At 33.2% G+C, this 16,948-nt stretch overlaps 2 protein-coding genes and 2 long non-coding RNA genes across 7 annotated transcripts in view; 1 reads left to right on the top strand and 3 right to left on the bottom strand.

Moving 5' to 3' along the window:
- LOC123673350 overlaps positions 1–16,948 on the top strand; it is a 66,254-nt gene that overhangs the window by 10,676 nt on the left and 38,630 nt on the right. The gene's annotated exons all lie outside the window — the stretch shown is intronic.
- On the bottom strand, positions 5,224–6,018 carry LOC123673420. The gene is made up of 3 exons (XR_006746474.1): positions 5,836–6,018; positions 5,539–5,778; positions 5,224–5,487 (listed from the first exon to the last, which is right to left on the bottom strand). It is a non-coding gene; the product is annotated as an uncharacterized LOC123673420 (long non-coding RNA).
- LOC123673388 lies at positions 7,327–8,532 on the bottom strand. The gene is made up of 2 exons (XM_045607877.1): positions 7,579–8,532; positions 7,327–7,485 (listed from the first exon to the last, which is right to left on the bottom strand). The coding sequence occupies exons 1-2, from the start codon at positions 7,847–7,849 to the stop codon at positions 7,382–7,384; spliced, it is 375 nt and encodes a 124-aa protein (XP_045463833.1). The 5' UTR covers positions 7,850–8,532; the 3' UTR covers positions 7,327–7,381.
- Positions 10,993–16,948, bottom strand: part of LOC123673404 — a 26,114-nt gene continuing 20,158 nt past the window's right edge. Inside the window, exons 3-5 of the long non-coding RNA XR_006746469.1 lie at positions 11,320–11,448; positions 11,084–11,256; positions 10,993–11,024 (exon numbers count right to left, since the gene is read on the bottom strand). This is a non-coding gene — a long non-coding RNA (uncharacterized LOC123673404). The remainder of the gene's footprint in view (positions 11,025–11,083; positions 11,257–11,319; positions 11,449–16,948) is intronic.

Here is a 16,948-nt window from a genome sequence, read left to right as displayed (position 1 = left end):
CCATAGCAACCAACCATCGAACAATTGCAATTTGTATGAAATTTCATTTCAATTCATCACTACAAAAAAAATTAAAAGATCAATACTTATACATGGCCGAGCGTAGCGTGACTAGGAATTCAGCTGAGGTAGTCAATTTACTGCTTTGCCGCCTAATAAAACAAATAACTATCAAAAGTGACTTTTATTTGACAATAACCTTTTTCATCCGATTTGAAAAAATTATTAAATATTGAACTTAGATGAGCTGAATATATCTGTAAAAACCCCAAGTGTTCCTTTTCTTATTGCCTTCACTCATTTTTTTACGTGTCAAATGTCAAATAATCATTTTGAATTTCAGTAGAATATCAGAAATTCTCATCTAGATAAACAAACCGACAACAATAACCTAATAAATCACATGTCTTATATTCCTATACCCACTTTTGTGGTCTCCAAAGGCGCATAAAATGAGAACTCAAAAGCTTCTCGAATTTTTCATTCTAGAAATCTCAATATGCACTCTTTATGATTTTCTCTGTGAAATCATACACTCAGAGATAATCATATATTTTTTTCTATTATCCATATTCGATATACGTCCATGACAGTGGTTCATTGTCATTTCTGTATTCACAATATTTACAGTAATTATCTTATTTAGTAATATATAACTAAACAAATATAACAAATTTTCCTTCTTTTGAAGAAGTTTTCCAAAGAATTTTGCTTACTCATAATAAGATTGTGATATATAAGGTTGTTACATATAATGGATATTCCTTCTGGGGGGTATATATCCCCCTTATCCCCCCCTAGGATACGCCACTGTATCTAAACTGAACTGAATTTCTAAAGTTTACAGAAACACAAATTTACTCTTTGCTGGGCTTCATCGAGAGTTGAGATTTTATTAGGGGCAATAAATACCAAACAGGCGGTTCTTCAAATTGAATGGGTGTGTCAGGTACAAATCTACCAAAAATTTTCGGGTAGCTCCATCTAGCGGAATTGCAGTTTCAGCGCAAAGTAGTCTACAACCTTAAGCGATCCTATGACATTTATAATTTCGTTATTGGTAACCGGCGTAAGAAACATCGAGATATCAGATGATAGGCCTCTAGACGGAAGATCAGAATAATTTCCTCGTTTAGTATTTTTAGTTTTATCCGACATTTTTTGTCCAACATTTCCAAAAAAGTTGTTGAAGGCATTAGCCATTTCTGCGTGGTCCGTAATAATAGCATCGTTTTCATCATTTTTTATACTTTCAAAAATACTACTTTTTTTTTTGGTTCTTCCGTTGATTTCATTTATTGTTGACCAAAGCTTTTTTTGATCTTTTCCGGCAAATGCAATTTTTTCTCTATAATACCTTTCTTTGGTTATTCTTAAAAGCCTACATAATCGGTTTCTATAAATATTGAACTCATTTTTACTCTCGGCCGAAGGTCTCTTAATCAGTTTTTTCTTCAATTTATCCCTGTGCTTTATTGATATTATTAGACCTTTGGTAATCCAAGGTTGAACTTTCTTGTATTTCTTTGAAGCGATCAAAATTACTTTTTTACCGGATTTATCTATGGCATCATTTAGCAATGCCACAAAGCAAGAATAAGCATACTGAGGATCATTTGAGCACAGAATATCATGCCAGTTCTCTCCTGATAAGTACAAATATAGTCTATCGTAATCAACTCGGCTTTCTACATCAATTCCAGTCCCTTTACAAGGCTTAACCGCTTTAGTGCACCCAGCAGACAACATAGTACCATAGTGATCTGTCAAGGATGTATGAACTACCGCAGAGCGCAAAGAAATTTCTTTTCGAATCTTACCATCGACTCTAGTGTATATATGGTCTATTACTGATGAAGTGTTATCGGTTTCCCTAGTTGTCTCGGTTATTTTTGCCTCAAAGCCATGCGCCCCCAGACAAGATTGATACAACAAACTATCTTGACAAGTTGGAATATTAATATTAATATTTATATCACCCACAAACATCTCTACTTCCCTACAATCAAGTTCACAAAGATACACTTCCAAGTCATCAATATATTTCCCCACCTCAATAGAGGGAGGCCTGTAAGAAGCGGTCAACCCATATACCACTCCACCAATAAAGAAAATCAAGCGCAACACATTAGTCTGTGAAAATCGCACGACTCTCATCTCTCTCACAATATTCGGCCTAGAATACACAAGCAATCCGTCGCTTTTATTGTATTTGGATTCATTATAAAAAATTTTGAACCCAGGTATATTAAAACTATTTTCGTTCTCTAACTCCCAGCACTCAGAGAGTACCAAAACATCTATGTTTTCGCAATTTAAACACTCCAAATAAACAATCAACTCATCATAATTTTTACGAATACTTCTTATGTTGAAATCAACCAAATTAAGTTGTTTATCCCCCTCAAGCCAGCTCTTGGCGCTATCAACATCGTTACATATTTCAGTATTATCATATTGCTCGAATTCACAAATATTCTCATGATCCATCTTAAAATTAATGATTTTTCTCTATTACAAAAAAAAAACAAACAAAACAAACTAACCTATGTGAAAATGATAATGAAATAATTAGATCGGTCCTGTACAGATGAACCGATAAAAAATAAACATTATTGAACTGAACACAAAATGATATCCACGATTACCCAACCCAGATATGAAATAATGTGTCTTTCATATTATCACCCACTCCGATATTGATAAAACAATCAACATAATACGTACAGTTTTGAATCAGATAATGTTATCAACTGTCTTAATTTCTGTTTTTACATTGTTTATGTTGGCGAATATTCTTCCGTTCTGGCTCCACACATTCCTGAAACCATATTTTTCAGAGGCCTTATTCTTTAAATCCAATTTATACTTTGTGAGATCTTCGTTGATGTGTATTTTAGTGCCTTTAAGTTTTCTGCGATTTTTCATTATCTCAACTTTGTTTACGTGATTTTCTAATTTTATAAACAGTTGTCTGGGCTTTCCATTAGATTTCGTCTTCCCGATCCTGAAACATTCCTTAGGGGTTATCTGCTGTATTCCCAATTTCATCATGATGCCCTTGAAATCATCATCCGGCTTTTTTCTTTGGTCTTCAGGTACGCCATTTATTCTGAGGTTCAGACTCCTCGAATTCTGTTCTAAAGAGTCAACTTTCTCCCTCAAATTCTTTATTTCTTTAAGATGGCGTTCCTCGGTTTCTTTGATGTGTGCATTCATGTTTTTTTCGAAAACAAAATTTACTCGTTCAATGACTTTCTGAATAAAATCCCCATTTTCAAGAATATTAATGAGAACAGTTTCCACACTTTTTTTAATTTCTTCTCTGATTTCGCTCAACTGATCCCTTGTGAACGGCATTATTATTTATTAAATATCTTACTGCACGCTTAAAATACGCTTCAATTAAATACTATCGGAGCGGCTGCAACACGAATAATGAAAAATGTAATCCAAAAATTCCATATCAAGAATTGATTGGAAGCTTAATGTATTTAACTGTTATGACTCGACCAGATATCCCACATTCTGTTAGCCTTTTGAGTCAATATAATACTTGTTATCCAAAAATCCACTGGCAATGTGCCAAACGTGTGCTGAGATATCTGAAAGGGACCAAACACTTGTTCATGAAATTTCAGAAAGACAAAGATGCTTTAATAGGATTTGCAGATGCTGACTGGGGTTCGGATAAAGGTGATCGTAAATCCTTCACCGGATATGTCTTCAAATTCTCGGGAGCATCCATTTCTTGGAAGAGCTGCAAACAGAAGACGGTTGCACTATCCACAACTGAAGCCGAGTACATGGCTTTGTTTGAAGCAGCAAAAGAGGCCATCTATTTGAACAATGTCTTATGTGAGCTGACGGGAAGACTAGATTGCATAAGTATATGTAACGACAATCAAAGTGCCCAGAAGCTAGCAACAAATCCAGTATTTCATGATAGAACCAAGCACATAGACATTCGATATCATTTTTTGAGGGATGCAGTGAATGAAAATAAGATTAATTTAATCTATAGGTATGTACCTACCGATGAGATGGTTGCAGACATTTTGACAAAGCCGTTACAAAATGTGAAGAATACCAAGTTTGTGAAACATTTAGGCCTCTGTGTCGGTTGATTTTTATTGCTTTTATGTAAACTTTTGTTAAGTGGGGGTATTGTAAATATGTACCAAAAGTTTAACATTGAAGAAAACCTCACTCATGTTATTCTATGATGCTAAGTTTAGGTCTATGATATGTACCTCTTGCTCTCTCTCTTTTAGTTCGGTCAGAGTAACGAGTAAGTTGTACCAGTTGTTGTAACTCAATATATTCAGTTCTTTATTACACCACGTGTACATTTATTTCAAACAGAGTGTTAATTATTGCAAGTTAACTGCCAACAATATTAATCTTCAACACACGATAGATTAGTGATTGCAGCCAGAAATATTTCATGGCACGACTTGACTGCGACGCGTGATCCAGATGAGGGAACGAACAGGTTCGTAAGTGTCATCATGCGAACCATAGAGGAGTGCTCTTATACTGTACATGCTAAAAGGAAGGTATCAAAAATAGCTCCTTGGATAACTAAAGGACTGGTTAAATCCATACACATAAAGAATCACCTATTTAGGAATTTGAGGAAACACCCTGATAACGATGAACTGAAAAGACGGTACAAGAACTATAGAAATAAACTAACAAACCTGATAAGAAGAACTAAATATGAGTATTATCAACAACAAATAAAAGCTGGCTCCTCAGACACTAAAACGCTGTGGAAGATAGTACAGGAAATCACTCACACAGGGAAAAACAAACACGAAATATCTGTGATAATGAGCGAAAAGAGCGGAGAATTGTCTGATAGGAAACAGGTGGCTGATGAGTTCAATCTGGTGTACTCCCAGATGGGAAAAAAAATGGCCGATGCTATAAAGAGAGATCCAATGTACATCCCGAGAAGACCAAGCTCCTCTGGTTCCTTCGTTTTACTCTTCGACTTTTACTGAAGTCGGTGATCTGATCAGTGGACTTAAATCTGATAGGTCAGCAGGAGTCGATGAAATACAGGTGGACGCCTTGAAAACCTTATCACCATTTATCCAGGAGCCTCTGTCATATATAATAAATATGTACTTGAAAAAGGGTGTTTGGCCGAGAGCATTCGAGGAGACAGTGATCATACCAATATTTAAGGGAGGAAATGACAAATTAATAACAAACTACAGACCAATCACTTTAATAACTCATTTGTCAAAGATAATGGAGAGGGTCCTCAAAAAGAGGTTATCTGCTTACATCGCTAAGTATAAATTCTTGTCCGATAAACAATTCGGCTTCAGAGAGGGAGTTTCCACGGGGGATGCCCTGTTGTCTATGACATCGATGGTGTCCGCTGCGTTGGATGAAGGCAAGCCTAGTCTTTGTATGTTTGTCGACCTGTCGAAGGCATTTGACACCGTTAGCTATGATTTACTCTTGCAGACCCTGGAAGATGTCGGTATTAGCAGTGGTTCACTTAGCTTATTTAAAAGTTACCTGACAGGAAGATCTCAATCTGTGAGGGTGGACAGCGTGATGAGTGACAGGAGAGGAGTAGAGTTCGGGATCCCACAGGGTACGGTTTTGGGACCGTTACTTTTTAGTATATACATAAATGGTTTGTTCAATGTGAGATGTGGGGGAGAAGTTCTGGGATTCGCGGACGACATTGTAGTTTTTTATAAAGCAGATACTTGGGAGAATCTCAGGACCATTGTAGAGACAGGTTTCCCTCAGCTGAAAAATTGGCTTGAACATAAATTACTCACGGTCAACTTGAAGAAAACATCTTACCTGCCATTCAGCTGTAATAGATCTGGGACGCCATCTTTTAGATCTATCAATATTACCACAGTAGGAGAACAGTGTACAGTGCATCCCATTTTGGGTGAGACAGCCAGGTTTCTCGCTTGTTATTTAAGATAGAGCCTTGAGGTTTTCGCGTTCCTATCCTACTTTTTCGTGAAACTCAAAATGGTCTAATCAGATTTTGCATAACTGTTTCCGTTCAAGAGATACAGGGCGATTTTGAAAATTTATACTTTTGGGACCCCTCCTTTATCTCCGAAGTTATTAGAAATAATGCTGAGGTAAAAACTACGTCTGAATCAGAATTCTGCGTAGAATCCAGTGGCGTACTCATTTTTTTTTTCGGGGTTTGGTTTTGAAGATTCAACACAAACCTATATTTTTTTAAAAGGAACACCCTATATATTATTACTTCGTTGAATTCGTTATTTTTTTCCCTTCAAAATGATGTATGATACTATGTAGGTAGGATGTTCAGAAATGTTAAAAAAACACTAAAACATCAAATAATGATGATTTTTTGTTAATGGGCAATGGATTTCCCATATAAAAAAAGAATCAATTGAGTAATTTTCATTTGTGATTTATATTCATAAAAGAGTAAGCAAACAAAGATAATACACTCATCACTAACATGAAAAACAAAACGTAGGTACCTACCAAATAGCAACAAATAAATAATACAAAAATTCATAAACATTTCATAATATCTTACACATTGAACTGTTCAAAATGCTGTCCATTTTCCCTAATACATAATTGACAAACCTTTTCAATACGCCTGAGTGCATTTAATATTATAAAAGGGCGGTTTTGTAAATCTTGGAAAACTGCCTCTGTTGATGCAGGAAGTTCTTCGAGACTGTTGTGTCTTTAACTGTAGTATATTTTATGTATTAGGGAAAATGGACAGCATTTTGAACAGTTCAATGTGTAAGATATTATGAAATGTTTATGAATTTTTGTATTATTTATTTGTTGCTATTTGGTAGGTACCTACGTTTTGTTTTTCATGTTAGTGATGAGTGTATTATCTTTGTTTGCTTACTCTTTTATGAATATAAATCACAAATGAAAATTACTCAATTGATTCTTTTTTTATATGGGAAATCCATTGCCCATTAACAAAAAATCATCATTATTTGATGTTTTAGTGTTTTTTTAACATTTCTGAACATCCTACCTACATAGTATCATACATCATTTTGAAGGGAAAAAAATAACGAATTCAACGAAGTAATAATATATAGGGTGTTCCTTTTAAAAAAATATAGGTTTGTGTTGAATCTTCAAAACCAAACCCCGAAAAAAAAAATGAGTACGCCACTGGATTCTACGCAGAATTCTGATTCAGACGTAGTTTTTACCTCAGCATTATTTCTAATAACTTCGGAGATAAAGGAGGGGTCCCAAAAGTATAAATTTTCAAAATCGCCCTGTATCTCTTGAACGGAAACAGTTATGCAAAATCTGATTAGACCATTTTGAGTTTCACGAAAAAGTAGGATAGGAACGCGAAAACCTCAAGGCTCTATCTTAAATAACAAGCGAGAAACCTGGCTGTCTCACCCAAAATGGGATGCACTGTACAATACTGCCCGAAGAAAAAGTGAAGTACCTGGGTGTGATGGTGGACTGCAATTCGAAATGGAATGAGCATATACAATTTGTATGTAACAAGTTAAGAACTATTCTACATAGATTCAAATACTTGAAGAGTCTACTTACTGTTCATCAGTTGAAGATCCTGTATCATGCTCTGGTCGAGAGTCATCTGCGTTATGGTATAGTTTGTTGGGGGAATGCTTTGAAGACTCATATCCTCAAACTTGAAATCTTGCAGAAACGATTTTTGAAGACGATTCTTGGTAAAGATCCTAGATACCCATCGGATAGTTTGTTTTTGGAAGCACAGGTTTTTGATATTCGACAGTTGTACTACTTCAGTATCACCATGAAATACCATTGCGGCGAGAAGAGTTCTTCGTTGCCCGTACATTCCTATTAGACCCGAGGAAGAAAGTTTTTCATTCTACCGAGGGTGCAAAAATGTGTTGGACAGCGATCGTTTTCTTATACTGCCCCAAGGTTATACAATTTTATACCTCAAGAGATTCAGCACATCACTGGATTATCGAGATTCAGAAACAGGTTGAGATCATTCATCATGACCCAGCGTCGGGGAGTATTTGCCGATCTGGTTGAACTTCGGAGTTGATGTTGTGTTTGTGTGCAATTTTTAGATCTTTTGTGCATTTATGTCATAGCTTTGCATTGTGTGCGTGGACTTTTCCATTGTTGTTGATTTTGGATGTATATACAATTGCTTAATGTTGCCTACCTTTCATTTGTGTATTTCTTTTTTGTCTTATTTTACTTATCTCGAAACAAGTGTTCAACACTCTTCGATAGTTTGAGTTTATTCAATCTATGATGTTACAAAAATGTATTTTTTTTAATTTTACAAGTGAATAAACGTTATTATTATTATTATTATTCAGTGATAATGGTTAAGTGAACACTCGGGACAATAATAAGTATATGATTAATAAAACAAATGGAGGACCAATTTTGTCACTTGTATCATAATAAATATGAACTTAATATTCCTTTTTTTCTAATAAGAAATCCAAATTGTTAATTTTTAGGTTTTCTTGCACTCAATAATAATATACTGAATAGTTTAACGATAATACTGGGCAGATGCTCCATTATTAAAAATGCTAATGAGGTAATTTTATTTTCAGATTAGGATATAATGGAAAGATAATAAAGTCTGTATCAAATTCTTCACAGCATAGAGAATTTTGGCTGGTGAATACAGTTAAGAATACACTTGAGTTATTCTCAATCTACATTACTCAGACTTTGATATAATTATGGGAAATGAAATCGTATAATCAATATTATATTATTATTTTGATATTGACTGGTTCTTCTATCCACATTTGAACATTGTACGTCTCTCAACGAATATTTGATGATTCATTTCCACATATTTCAATTAAAAATAACAACAAAATTAAAATTCCTATCACGCCTAAGGTTCAACAGCTCCGTAATTATTTGAACACTTTATTTGTTATTTCTCAACAAAATTCGAATTATAATAGTCATTATAAAAAGTTGAAATTTCGATATGACAAGGAGTTACAGAAAATGAACCAGGACTATTTCAGAAAACTGATTTCGGAGAGTGAAAATAAGTGTAAAACATCTTGGAGTATACTACGTAGGCTAACTGGTAAAGATGTGACCAAAATAGATGTCCTGAAACATGTTGGCAACCCAGAGGTCCTTGCGAATAACTTTAATATCTATTTCGCCAGCGGGCATTCGGAATATTCACATAATTTGAATAATATATCAGATGGTACATATGGTCAATATCGCAATAATAAATCCTTTTATTATTTTCCCGTAAATGAAAGTGAGGTAATTAGTGTGGTCAATAAAATGAAGAGTAAAACCGCTTGTGGCTATGATGATATACCTATAACTGTTATCAAAAACTCGATTCATATAATTGCCACACCTCTATCACATATTATCAATCGAGCTTTTACGGAGGGTTTATTTCCATCGGCCCTCAAATCAGCTGTAATCAAACCTCTATATAAAAAAGGAGATTCAAATGATATTCACAACTATCGTCCTATCAGCTTGTTGACTGCATTTTCAAAAATTTTCGAAAAAATCCTAGTGAACCGGTTATTGAACTTCTTTCATAAATTCGGGATATTTTCAAAAAATCAACATGGTTACTTGCGCGGTAAAGGCACCACCACGGCTCTCTATGAACTAACATCGGGAATTATTGAGGCAATTGAACAAGGTGAGATGCCCATCGGACTTTTTATAGATCTCTCTAAGGCTTTTGATTGTGTGAATCACCAGAGACTTCTGAATAAATTGGAATTTTATGGTGTTCGTGACAACCAACTTGATCTGCTGCGTAGTTACCTAACTAATAGAACGCAAAGAGTTTCTGTTGGCACGGGCGACAAAGTTCACATATCCAAAGAAGAAGTGGTTAATGTAGGTGTACCGCAAGGGAGTGTTTTGGGACCCCTTCTTTTTCTTCTTTATATTAATGACCTGCCTTCATCTATATCTTCTTTACAATAAATTATCAATATACTTTTATTTGTTGACGATGCAAATGCACTCATTAAAAATAAAGACCTCAAAACTTGCATCGAACAGACGAAAACAGCTTACGATCTAATGAATATTTGGTGTAGTCAGAACGGGCTCCATCTTAATGTTGATAAAACTGAATGCGTTATGTTTAGGACTAATAGATCTAAAGAGAATTTCCCAAAGACAATAATGTTCGGCAATACCGAAGTAAAAATATCACAAACCACTAAATTTTTGGGAGTTTATGTGGACAATCAATTGAATTGGTGCGAACATATTCATCATCTATGTAAAAGACTAAATCGGGCTATTTATATGATAAGGGTGTTATTTCGACGGGTAGATAAGCAACTTTTCGCATTTATTTTGCGAATTTTGATTCTATACTCAGGTACGGAATCGTGATTTGGGGTAGTGGTTCCGATTGTAGTAAATTGTTTGTACTTCAAAAGTCTGCTTTAAGATCTATGATTGGTCTAAAATATAGAGAATCATGCAGAGGGCACTTCAGACAGAATAGAATTCTCACTTTCTTTGGGATGTTTGTTTTAGAGTGCGTTTTTTTTGTGAAAACAAGTCCCCATTATTTCGAGGATCTCAAAAATATTAATAACACAAGACGTACCATTCCCTTTCACATTCCGATACATAAAATGTCATTAACTGAAAAAGGTACCAAGTATATGTGTATTAAATTTTATAATAATCTACCCAAAAATGTATTAGACATAGTTGATATTAGAAAATTCAAGAAAAATCTCACAGACTTGATTATCAATGTGGTACCTTATTCTATTTCGGAATTTTTGAATTGTGGTGTAAATTCTAGGATATAGTTTGATTTTTTTTCTGATATTGACGGTTTTTCATTTCTTTGTATATTTGTGTACAGGATTCAGGAAATAAAGCTATTGTTATTGTTATTGTTATATGTGTAACATGCTGGTTCAGTTAGAGTTTATTACCTCGATTTTTTGTCAATCTCATTTCAATGTTCTAAATTATTTGCTATGAAGTTCTGGTAGTCTCTGCTAAAAATGAAAAAAGAATATGAATTTATAGAAAAGTCATTTTCATAGAAGATGCATACTATTAATTTTTTTTCTTGGGAAATAGATTTGTTTCTCAATTTTCACTTCTTAGATGTTAGTTCTTCTTGGCATTGACCCTATGTTTGGAAAATTATCCATTGATAGTTGCAAATAATCTCCTCTTTCCTTATGGATTGAGAGTCTTCAATTGTTTTACACATTTCAGCAAATCCTAAAACAGTTGAAATAATGAATTATTCAAAAACTTGAATTGAGCTTGCTAGCTTTAACTTACATTTTCTGTGTCATTGCTTATAGATGTGAAATTTTGTGAACTAGAAATGGTTTCATCTATAAAATATCCCACATCTTCATTGTAGTTAACTTGTTGATGGCTCATTAATTTCAAAATTGTTGTTGTCATCTGAAACAGTTGATTCTTTGTCCGAATATAGTAACAGCTTGCAAATGCTTGCACAATATAACTTTGATGCTATTAGTGAAACACTCACATTTATATTTGTGTTACTTTTTCAGATAATTTAGGAATTTGGGTAAAATTTGTTCTTCCCATAGACCTAATAATCATTATATTAGGTCAATGGTTCTTCCTCATTAACCAATATATTTGTTCTGTATGAATTAAGCAATAAAATTGCTCTTTTACACTTTTTCACTTGAAAAATTCGAATATACCCAAATAGAGCCAAATGTATTGTCAGTGTCTATTCATTACAATTATTGACAAGTTTCAAGTAATGATTTTAGTTGCGGATTTTACAGAGCTCGGGAACTCGAGGATGTACAACGCAACCGATTCACGAAGATACCCGAATCATCGATCGGGTCCAAATATTTGGTCCGTTTTAGCGTATCCTATCCATATAATAGAGAGTTATTGCAACACACAAATAAGCGATCTTTTATTACAGGATCTCTTATTTTGACATGTACGCATGCGCATTGAGTCAGATATTAAGGATTGTCTAAATCTAAAATACAGGCCTCCCTTACTTTATTTAAATACAGGCGACCAACTTTTATGTAAGGATCCTTTATTTTGACAGATATCTGTTTATGCCGAATATTTGCCGTCGTTATTCAGCAAGAACTAACCTATAAATATTTGTAGCTGTTTAGGAAACAAAGTGAACTTTTCGAGAAATTTGCATTTTATTTCTTGATTTTGGGCATCTGTGGGAACCATTTGATTCGAGGAAAAAATGTACTCTCAATAACGAATTTTTCAAGAACTTATACGATTCTCAACAAAACATCATATTTAATTTGATCCTACTAAAAGAATTAAAAATAATACTGATAAATCCTGAATTTTATTAGAAATAAGAATTTATCTATATGTATAATGTAGTATTGTTGCAGAATCCTACTGCATACTGAAAATCATTCTTTTATATTGAATATGAGTAATTTATTCTGTAATATGGACACACCAATGGGATCGTTTTGAAACAAAAATAATAAACTTGTTACCTAAGTACTTTTTTATATATTGGATCAACATAGCATAAAAAAAGCAAATCACAATGCAGAACCTAATTAATTATCAATAATGTTATTATAAAATTATACGTTAAGTACACTTATTTCAAAATTATTGTGGGAAAATACATAACATAATTCTGTTAAACAAAATAATCTTCCAATACTGGTGGTTTTACATGAAAAGAAATACTTGATTGACTTCCATTCAAACAAGTACATAAAGTAGACTGATATTTTACATAGTGATGATACTTTGTCAACAAGTTTCTCTAATAGTTCCATCGATAAAACCCCAGTAGTTTGGTACAGCTCCTCCCATATAACGAATTGGTAGACTAAAAATGAATTAAGGTAATATAATATATAATTTAAGTTCAATTCAGGTAATAGCTTACCTATAACTAGAGCTGATAACTATTTCTATAAAGCCACTTATGTGCATTCAAATTATCTTAGAAGTGCCCATGATTTTCCACAATGAAGTTTGCAGTTATAAAAATAAAAACTTCGATAATGTTGTGAGTTTATCTCAATTAAATAAACGTTAATACTACAAAGATGTATTTCCAATTCAGTACCAAAATATACTATGTATGTCAATCTGACTTTTCTCAACGAACCATCTCCCCGGTTACATCTCTACTGAATAATATCATTACATCTTCCCCTTTTCAAATAAACAAAATTAAAACACATTTGAACATTTACATTTACAACATCGGAACTGAAACTAAATATAATCCTGAAGGTGGCAAGGTTTTCTTGTAATACGACCAAAACGAGTTCTATATATACTACCCTACTTCTTCAGCATTTGGTGTTTCACCTAATGGTGTTTCACCTATTGATGTTTCACAATGTAGAAGATGTTTTAAGTTTAATCACTTTGCTCATTTTTGTACCAATAATTTTCAATCTGGTGTGAATGTTATTGCTGATTATAATGATAACGATTATGTATTAGGATCAATTCAAATTTTTATGTTGAAAAACTCGGAACAAGATTGGTTTGAAACACTTTATATTCCAGATTGTGGCAAGTACCTAAAATTCAAGCTAGACACGGGGGCTCATGTTAATGTCATACCAGAAAATATGTGGAGCATTTTGAAAATAGGTTCACTAAAAAAAATTAAACTAAATATTACGAATTATGGTGGTCAAACATTGGATGTTGTTGGTTCCTATAACTTGCGAGTTGTTTTCAATGGTAAGAATTACTTTCTTGATTTTATTATTCTGAAGACCAATGGAAATTCACCGCCTGTATTGGGAATTCGAAGTTTACAAGAGCTGAATCTTGTTCAGCGAAATATATTTCAAATCCAAAATAATAATATTTTCACTGAAAATTCAGCATTGTTCGAAGGTATTGGTAAAATTTTGAGTAGTCCGGTGAATTTTCAATTGAAACGTGATTACCAGCCAAAAGTTGTACCGTGTCGTAGAGTACCATTTCATCTCATGGATAAACTCAAAGCCGAATTGGATAGAATGATATCTGATAATATAATCACAACAGTAAAAAAACCCACAGAATTTGTAAATCCAATAGTAATTGTCAAGAAACCAGACAATAGTATTCGTATTTGTCTGGACCCCCAAAATTTAAATGATGCATTGTTTAGAGAACATTATGAAATTCCTACTTTTGATGAAATTACACGAGATATGTGTGGTGCAAAAATATTTTCAACTCTTGATGCCAGCAAAGGGTTTTGGCAGATTGTGTTAACAGAGGAAGCTTCTGAGCTAACAACATTTGCAACACCTTTTGGTAGGTATATCTTTTTACGTTTACCATATGGTGTATGTAATGCTCCGGAAATTTTTCACAGAACATTCACAGAAATTTTTGGAGACATTAAGGGAGTTAAAGTATATATTGACGATATTATAATTTACGCAAAAACCTTAAAAGAACATGATGAAATTCTGGAAAAAGTTTTTTTTAGAGCAACAAGAATGGGCGTTAAATTCAATAAAAATAAATGTAGGTTTAGAGTAAAAGAAGTTAAGTATGTGGGACATATTCTGACAGATGAAGGTATAAAAATTGATAATGATAAAATTGAAGCAATTAAACGAATAGATATTCCAAAAAATACTAAAGAATTGAGCAGGTTTTTAGGAATGGTTACAAATGTTGCGAAATTCATTCCAAATTTATCCAAACTCACATCAAACTTGAGGGCATTGCTAAAAAAAGATGTATTTCCAATTCAGTACCAAAATATACTATGTCAATCTGACTTTTCTCAACGAACCATCTCCCCGGTTACATCTCTACTGAATAATATCATTACAGATAATGATTGCGAGACTTGTAGTAAAAGTTTTCCAAGTCAACTAGTCGATTTGTTTGAATTGGTTTTGATATATTTTCTACACCAACTGTATCTATTATGAAAAATCAATTCCTCAATAATGTTCCCAGCTAAAATTGCTAACGCTATTTGTTCTTTCATTTTCGATTTTGAACTTTTACCAAATGAATTATTTTATTTATCAGAATACAAACTAAAGGTGACAAAATATAAATATGTCAAATTTAAAGATCTGTCACTTTACTGACTTTAGTTAAAAGCACCTTGCAATAGTTCACTTTTAACGTCCACGATAGAGGATCCTTTATTACAGGATCCTTTAATAAAAGATCGCTTATTTGTGCATTGCAATAACTCTCTATTATTGTACTTGGATATTAGGTCTATGTATGGTGGCAATGAACAGATAAAGTAGTTTTTATTGTCACTTATTTATTAGAAGTTCTGTTTTAGGTTTCATGTAAGGTAAGGTCAGGTAATCCATGAGAAAATAAATTTAGAACAAAATAAGACCGGGTTTTTCCTTATATTGTATTTCAATGTTCTAATATATCTGAGATCCTTACTTGTGATGATAATAATCCTTCAAAACCAACTATATTCAAGTTAAATTTTGTTCCTCGGCATTTACTGAAGTATCAAATTTATAATCATCAGCCCTATGATTGTAGAACTTCCCCAAATGTTTCTTGTATGGAAAAAATTTATGATTCTAACAATAACCATCTACGTGATCCAGAATTATCATATCAAATTAAAATGAATTACCTACTAATTGATCGCTATTTATAATCTTTTTTTTTCATATCCACCTACAACCTCCAAATGAGCTGAAAATGAAGTACCAAAGAAGACCTGTGATAATTAAAGTGAATTACGAAATGAGCACTGTAACGCAGGAAGATAGATTAAACCAACTGAAGATTTTTATCTTTCATGTATGTGTAGAAATTTGAAATTTGCTGCAGAAATGTATCAATTCAGTTGTTCATCAGATATAATTTCATAAAGTAGGTATAAATAGGTATTTTTTTTCAGTCAGGTATAGTGTAAATCTCCCAATATAATGTATATTATGTATTGATTTTTATAAATAATTATTATTTCAAGCAAATATGAAAATTTCCTTCGATAAATAAAACTTTTCAATGATATTTCTTTTGTTTTAATTCGAAATTATAACAATATAACCTAAAATAAATACGAATAATATTCCAACAATTTCAATGAATTGTCATACCTTCATATTCAAATTTTCCCGCCATATAACACTTTGTGATGGCGGACAAAATATCGGCCATATTGTTGCCTTGATTTAACACGGCGTTAGCACTTCTTATATATTTAGTATTCTGTGCTAGCGGTTTCACCCAGGGGGGTGAAACTCGTAGTACTAAATTGGAAACAAATATTCTATGCGCCTACCTAACAGAGAATGAAAGAGATAGAAGATGTATGGTTATCTCTGTCGCTCATGACAAGAAGGATAATGTTCCAAAATCCAAATTGACATTCGACAGTTGCAGTTTGGCGCCTTCGCGGTTTTAGCGGTTAAAATGTTTTGTTGCAGTGTATAATGAAAATAATTTACTAGGTAATTCACTATAGTTTCTCATCGTTCTTCGCAATTATTGTTTTTCTTGTTAAGGATATCTCATCCTCTCAGGCAGCTGTACAAAGCTTTATTGTGTTTGTTTTGTGCAGTTGATGCAAGATTTTTCACCTATAAAAAAAAAAACTTATTATTGATCATAAAATTGTTGAATAAATTCGTTGACATCCTGATATCTGTTTACAGGTCTGCACAACTTTTGGTCTAGTCTAAGGATTGAAATGAGTGCCTCAAATCTTCGATGGACGACTCCATTGGTTATGTACATCCTAAAATGGCTGTTTGATTACTATATCATCAATTTTTAACAGAATTATAAATGATTGAATGAATTTGACCGGTAAAGGTCAATAATTAATCATGGAAAACCCATTTATTAGTTGCCGACGTGAAGCCAACATACTTTAAAATCCCATATATCGCAGACCTCTCACAAAAAGCTCGTCATTTTTCAAAATACGAAGGGGTTGCAATTGCTT

The sequence above is a fragment of the Harmonia axyridis genome, chromosome 1 (assembly GCF_914767665.1).
Source record: "Harmonia axyridis chromosome 1, icHarAxyr1.1, whole genome shotgun sequence".
Lineage (NCBI taxonomy): Eukaryota > Metazoa > Arthropoda > Insecta > Coleoptera > Coccinellidae > Harmonia > Harmonia axyridis.
Note: the sequence above shows the minus strand (reverse complement) of the source record. Positions and strands in the feature narration are given on the sequence as shown.

Excerpts from the sequence above, each read along its gene's own strand:
- LOC123673388 (XM_045607877.1), bottom strand. The coding sequence starts at position 7,849 with ATGTACGGGCAACGAAGAACTCTTCTCGCCGCAATGGTATTTCATGGT. Across the intron at positions 7,486-7,578 it reads GGATCTTCAACTGATGAACA|TCCACCATCACACCCAGGTA; the intron begins GTAAGTAGACTC and ends TTCGAATTGCAG.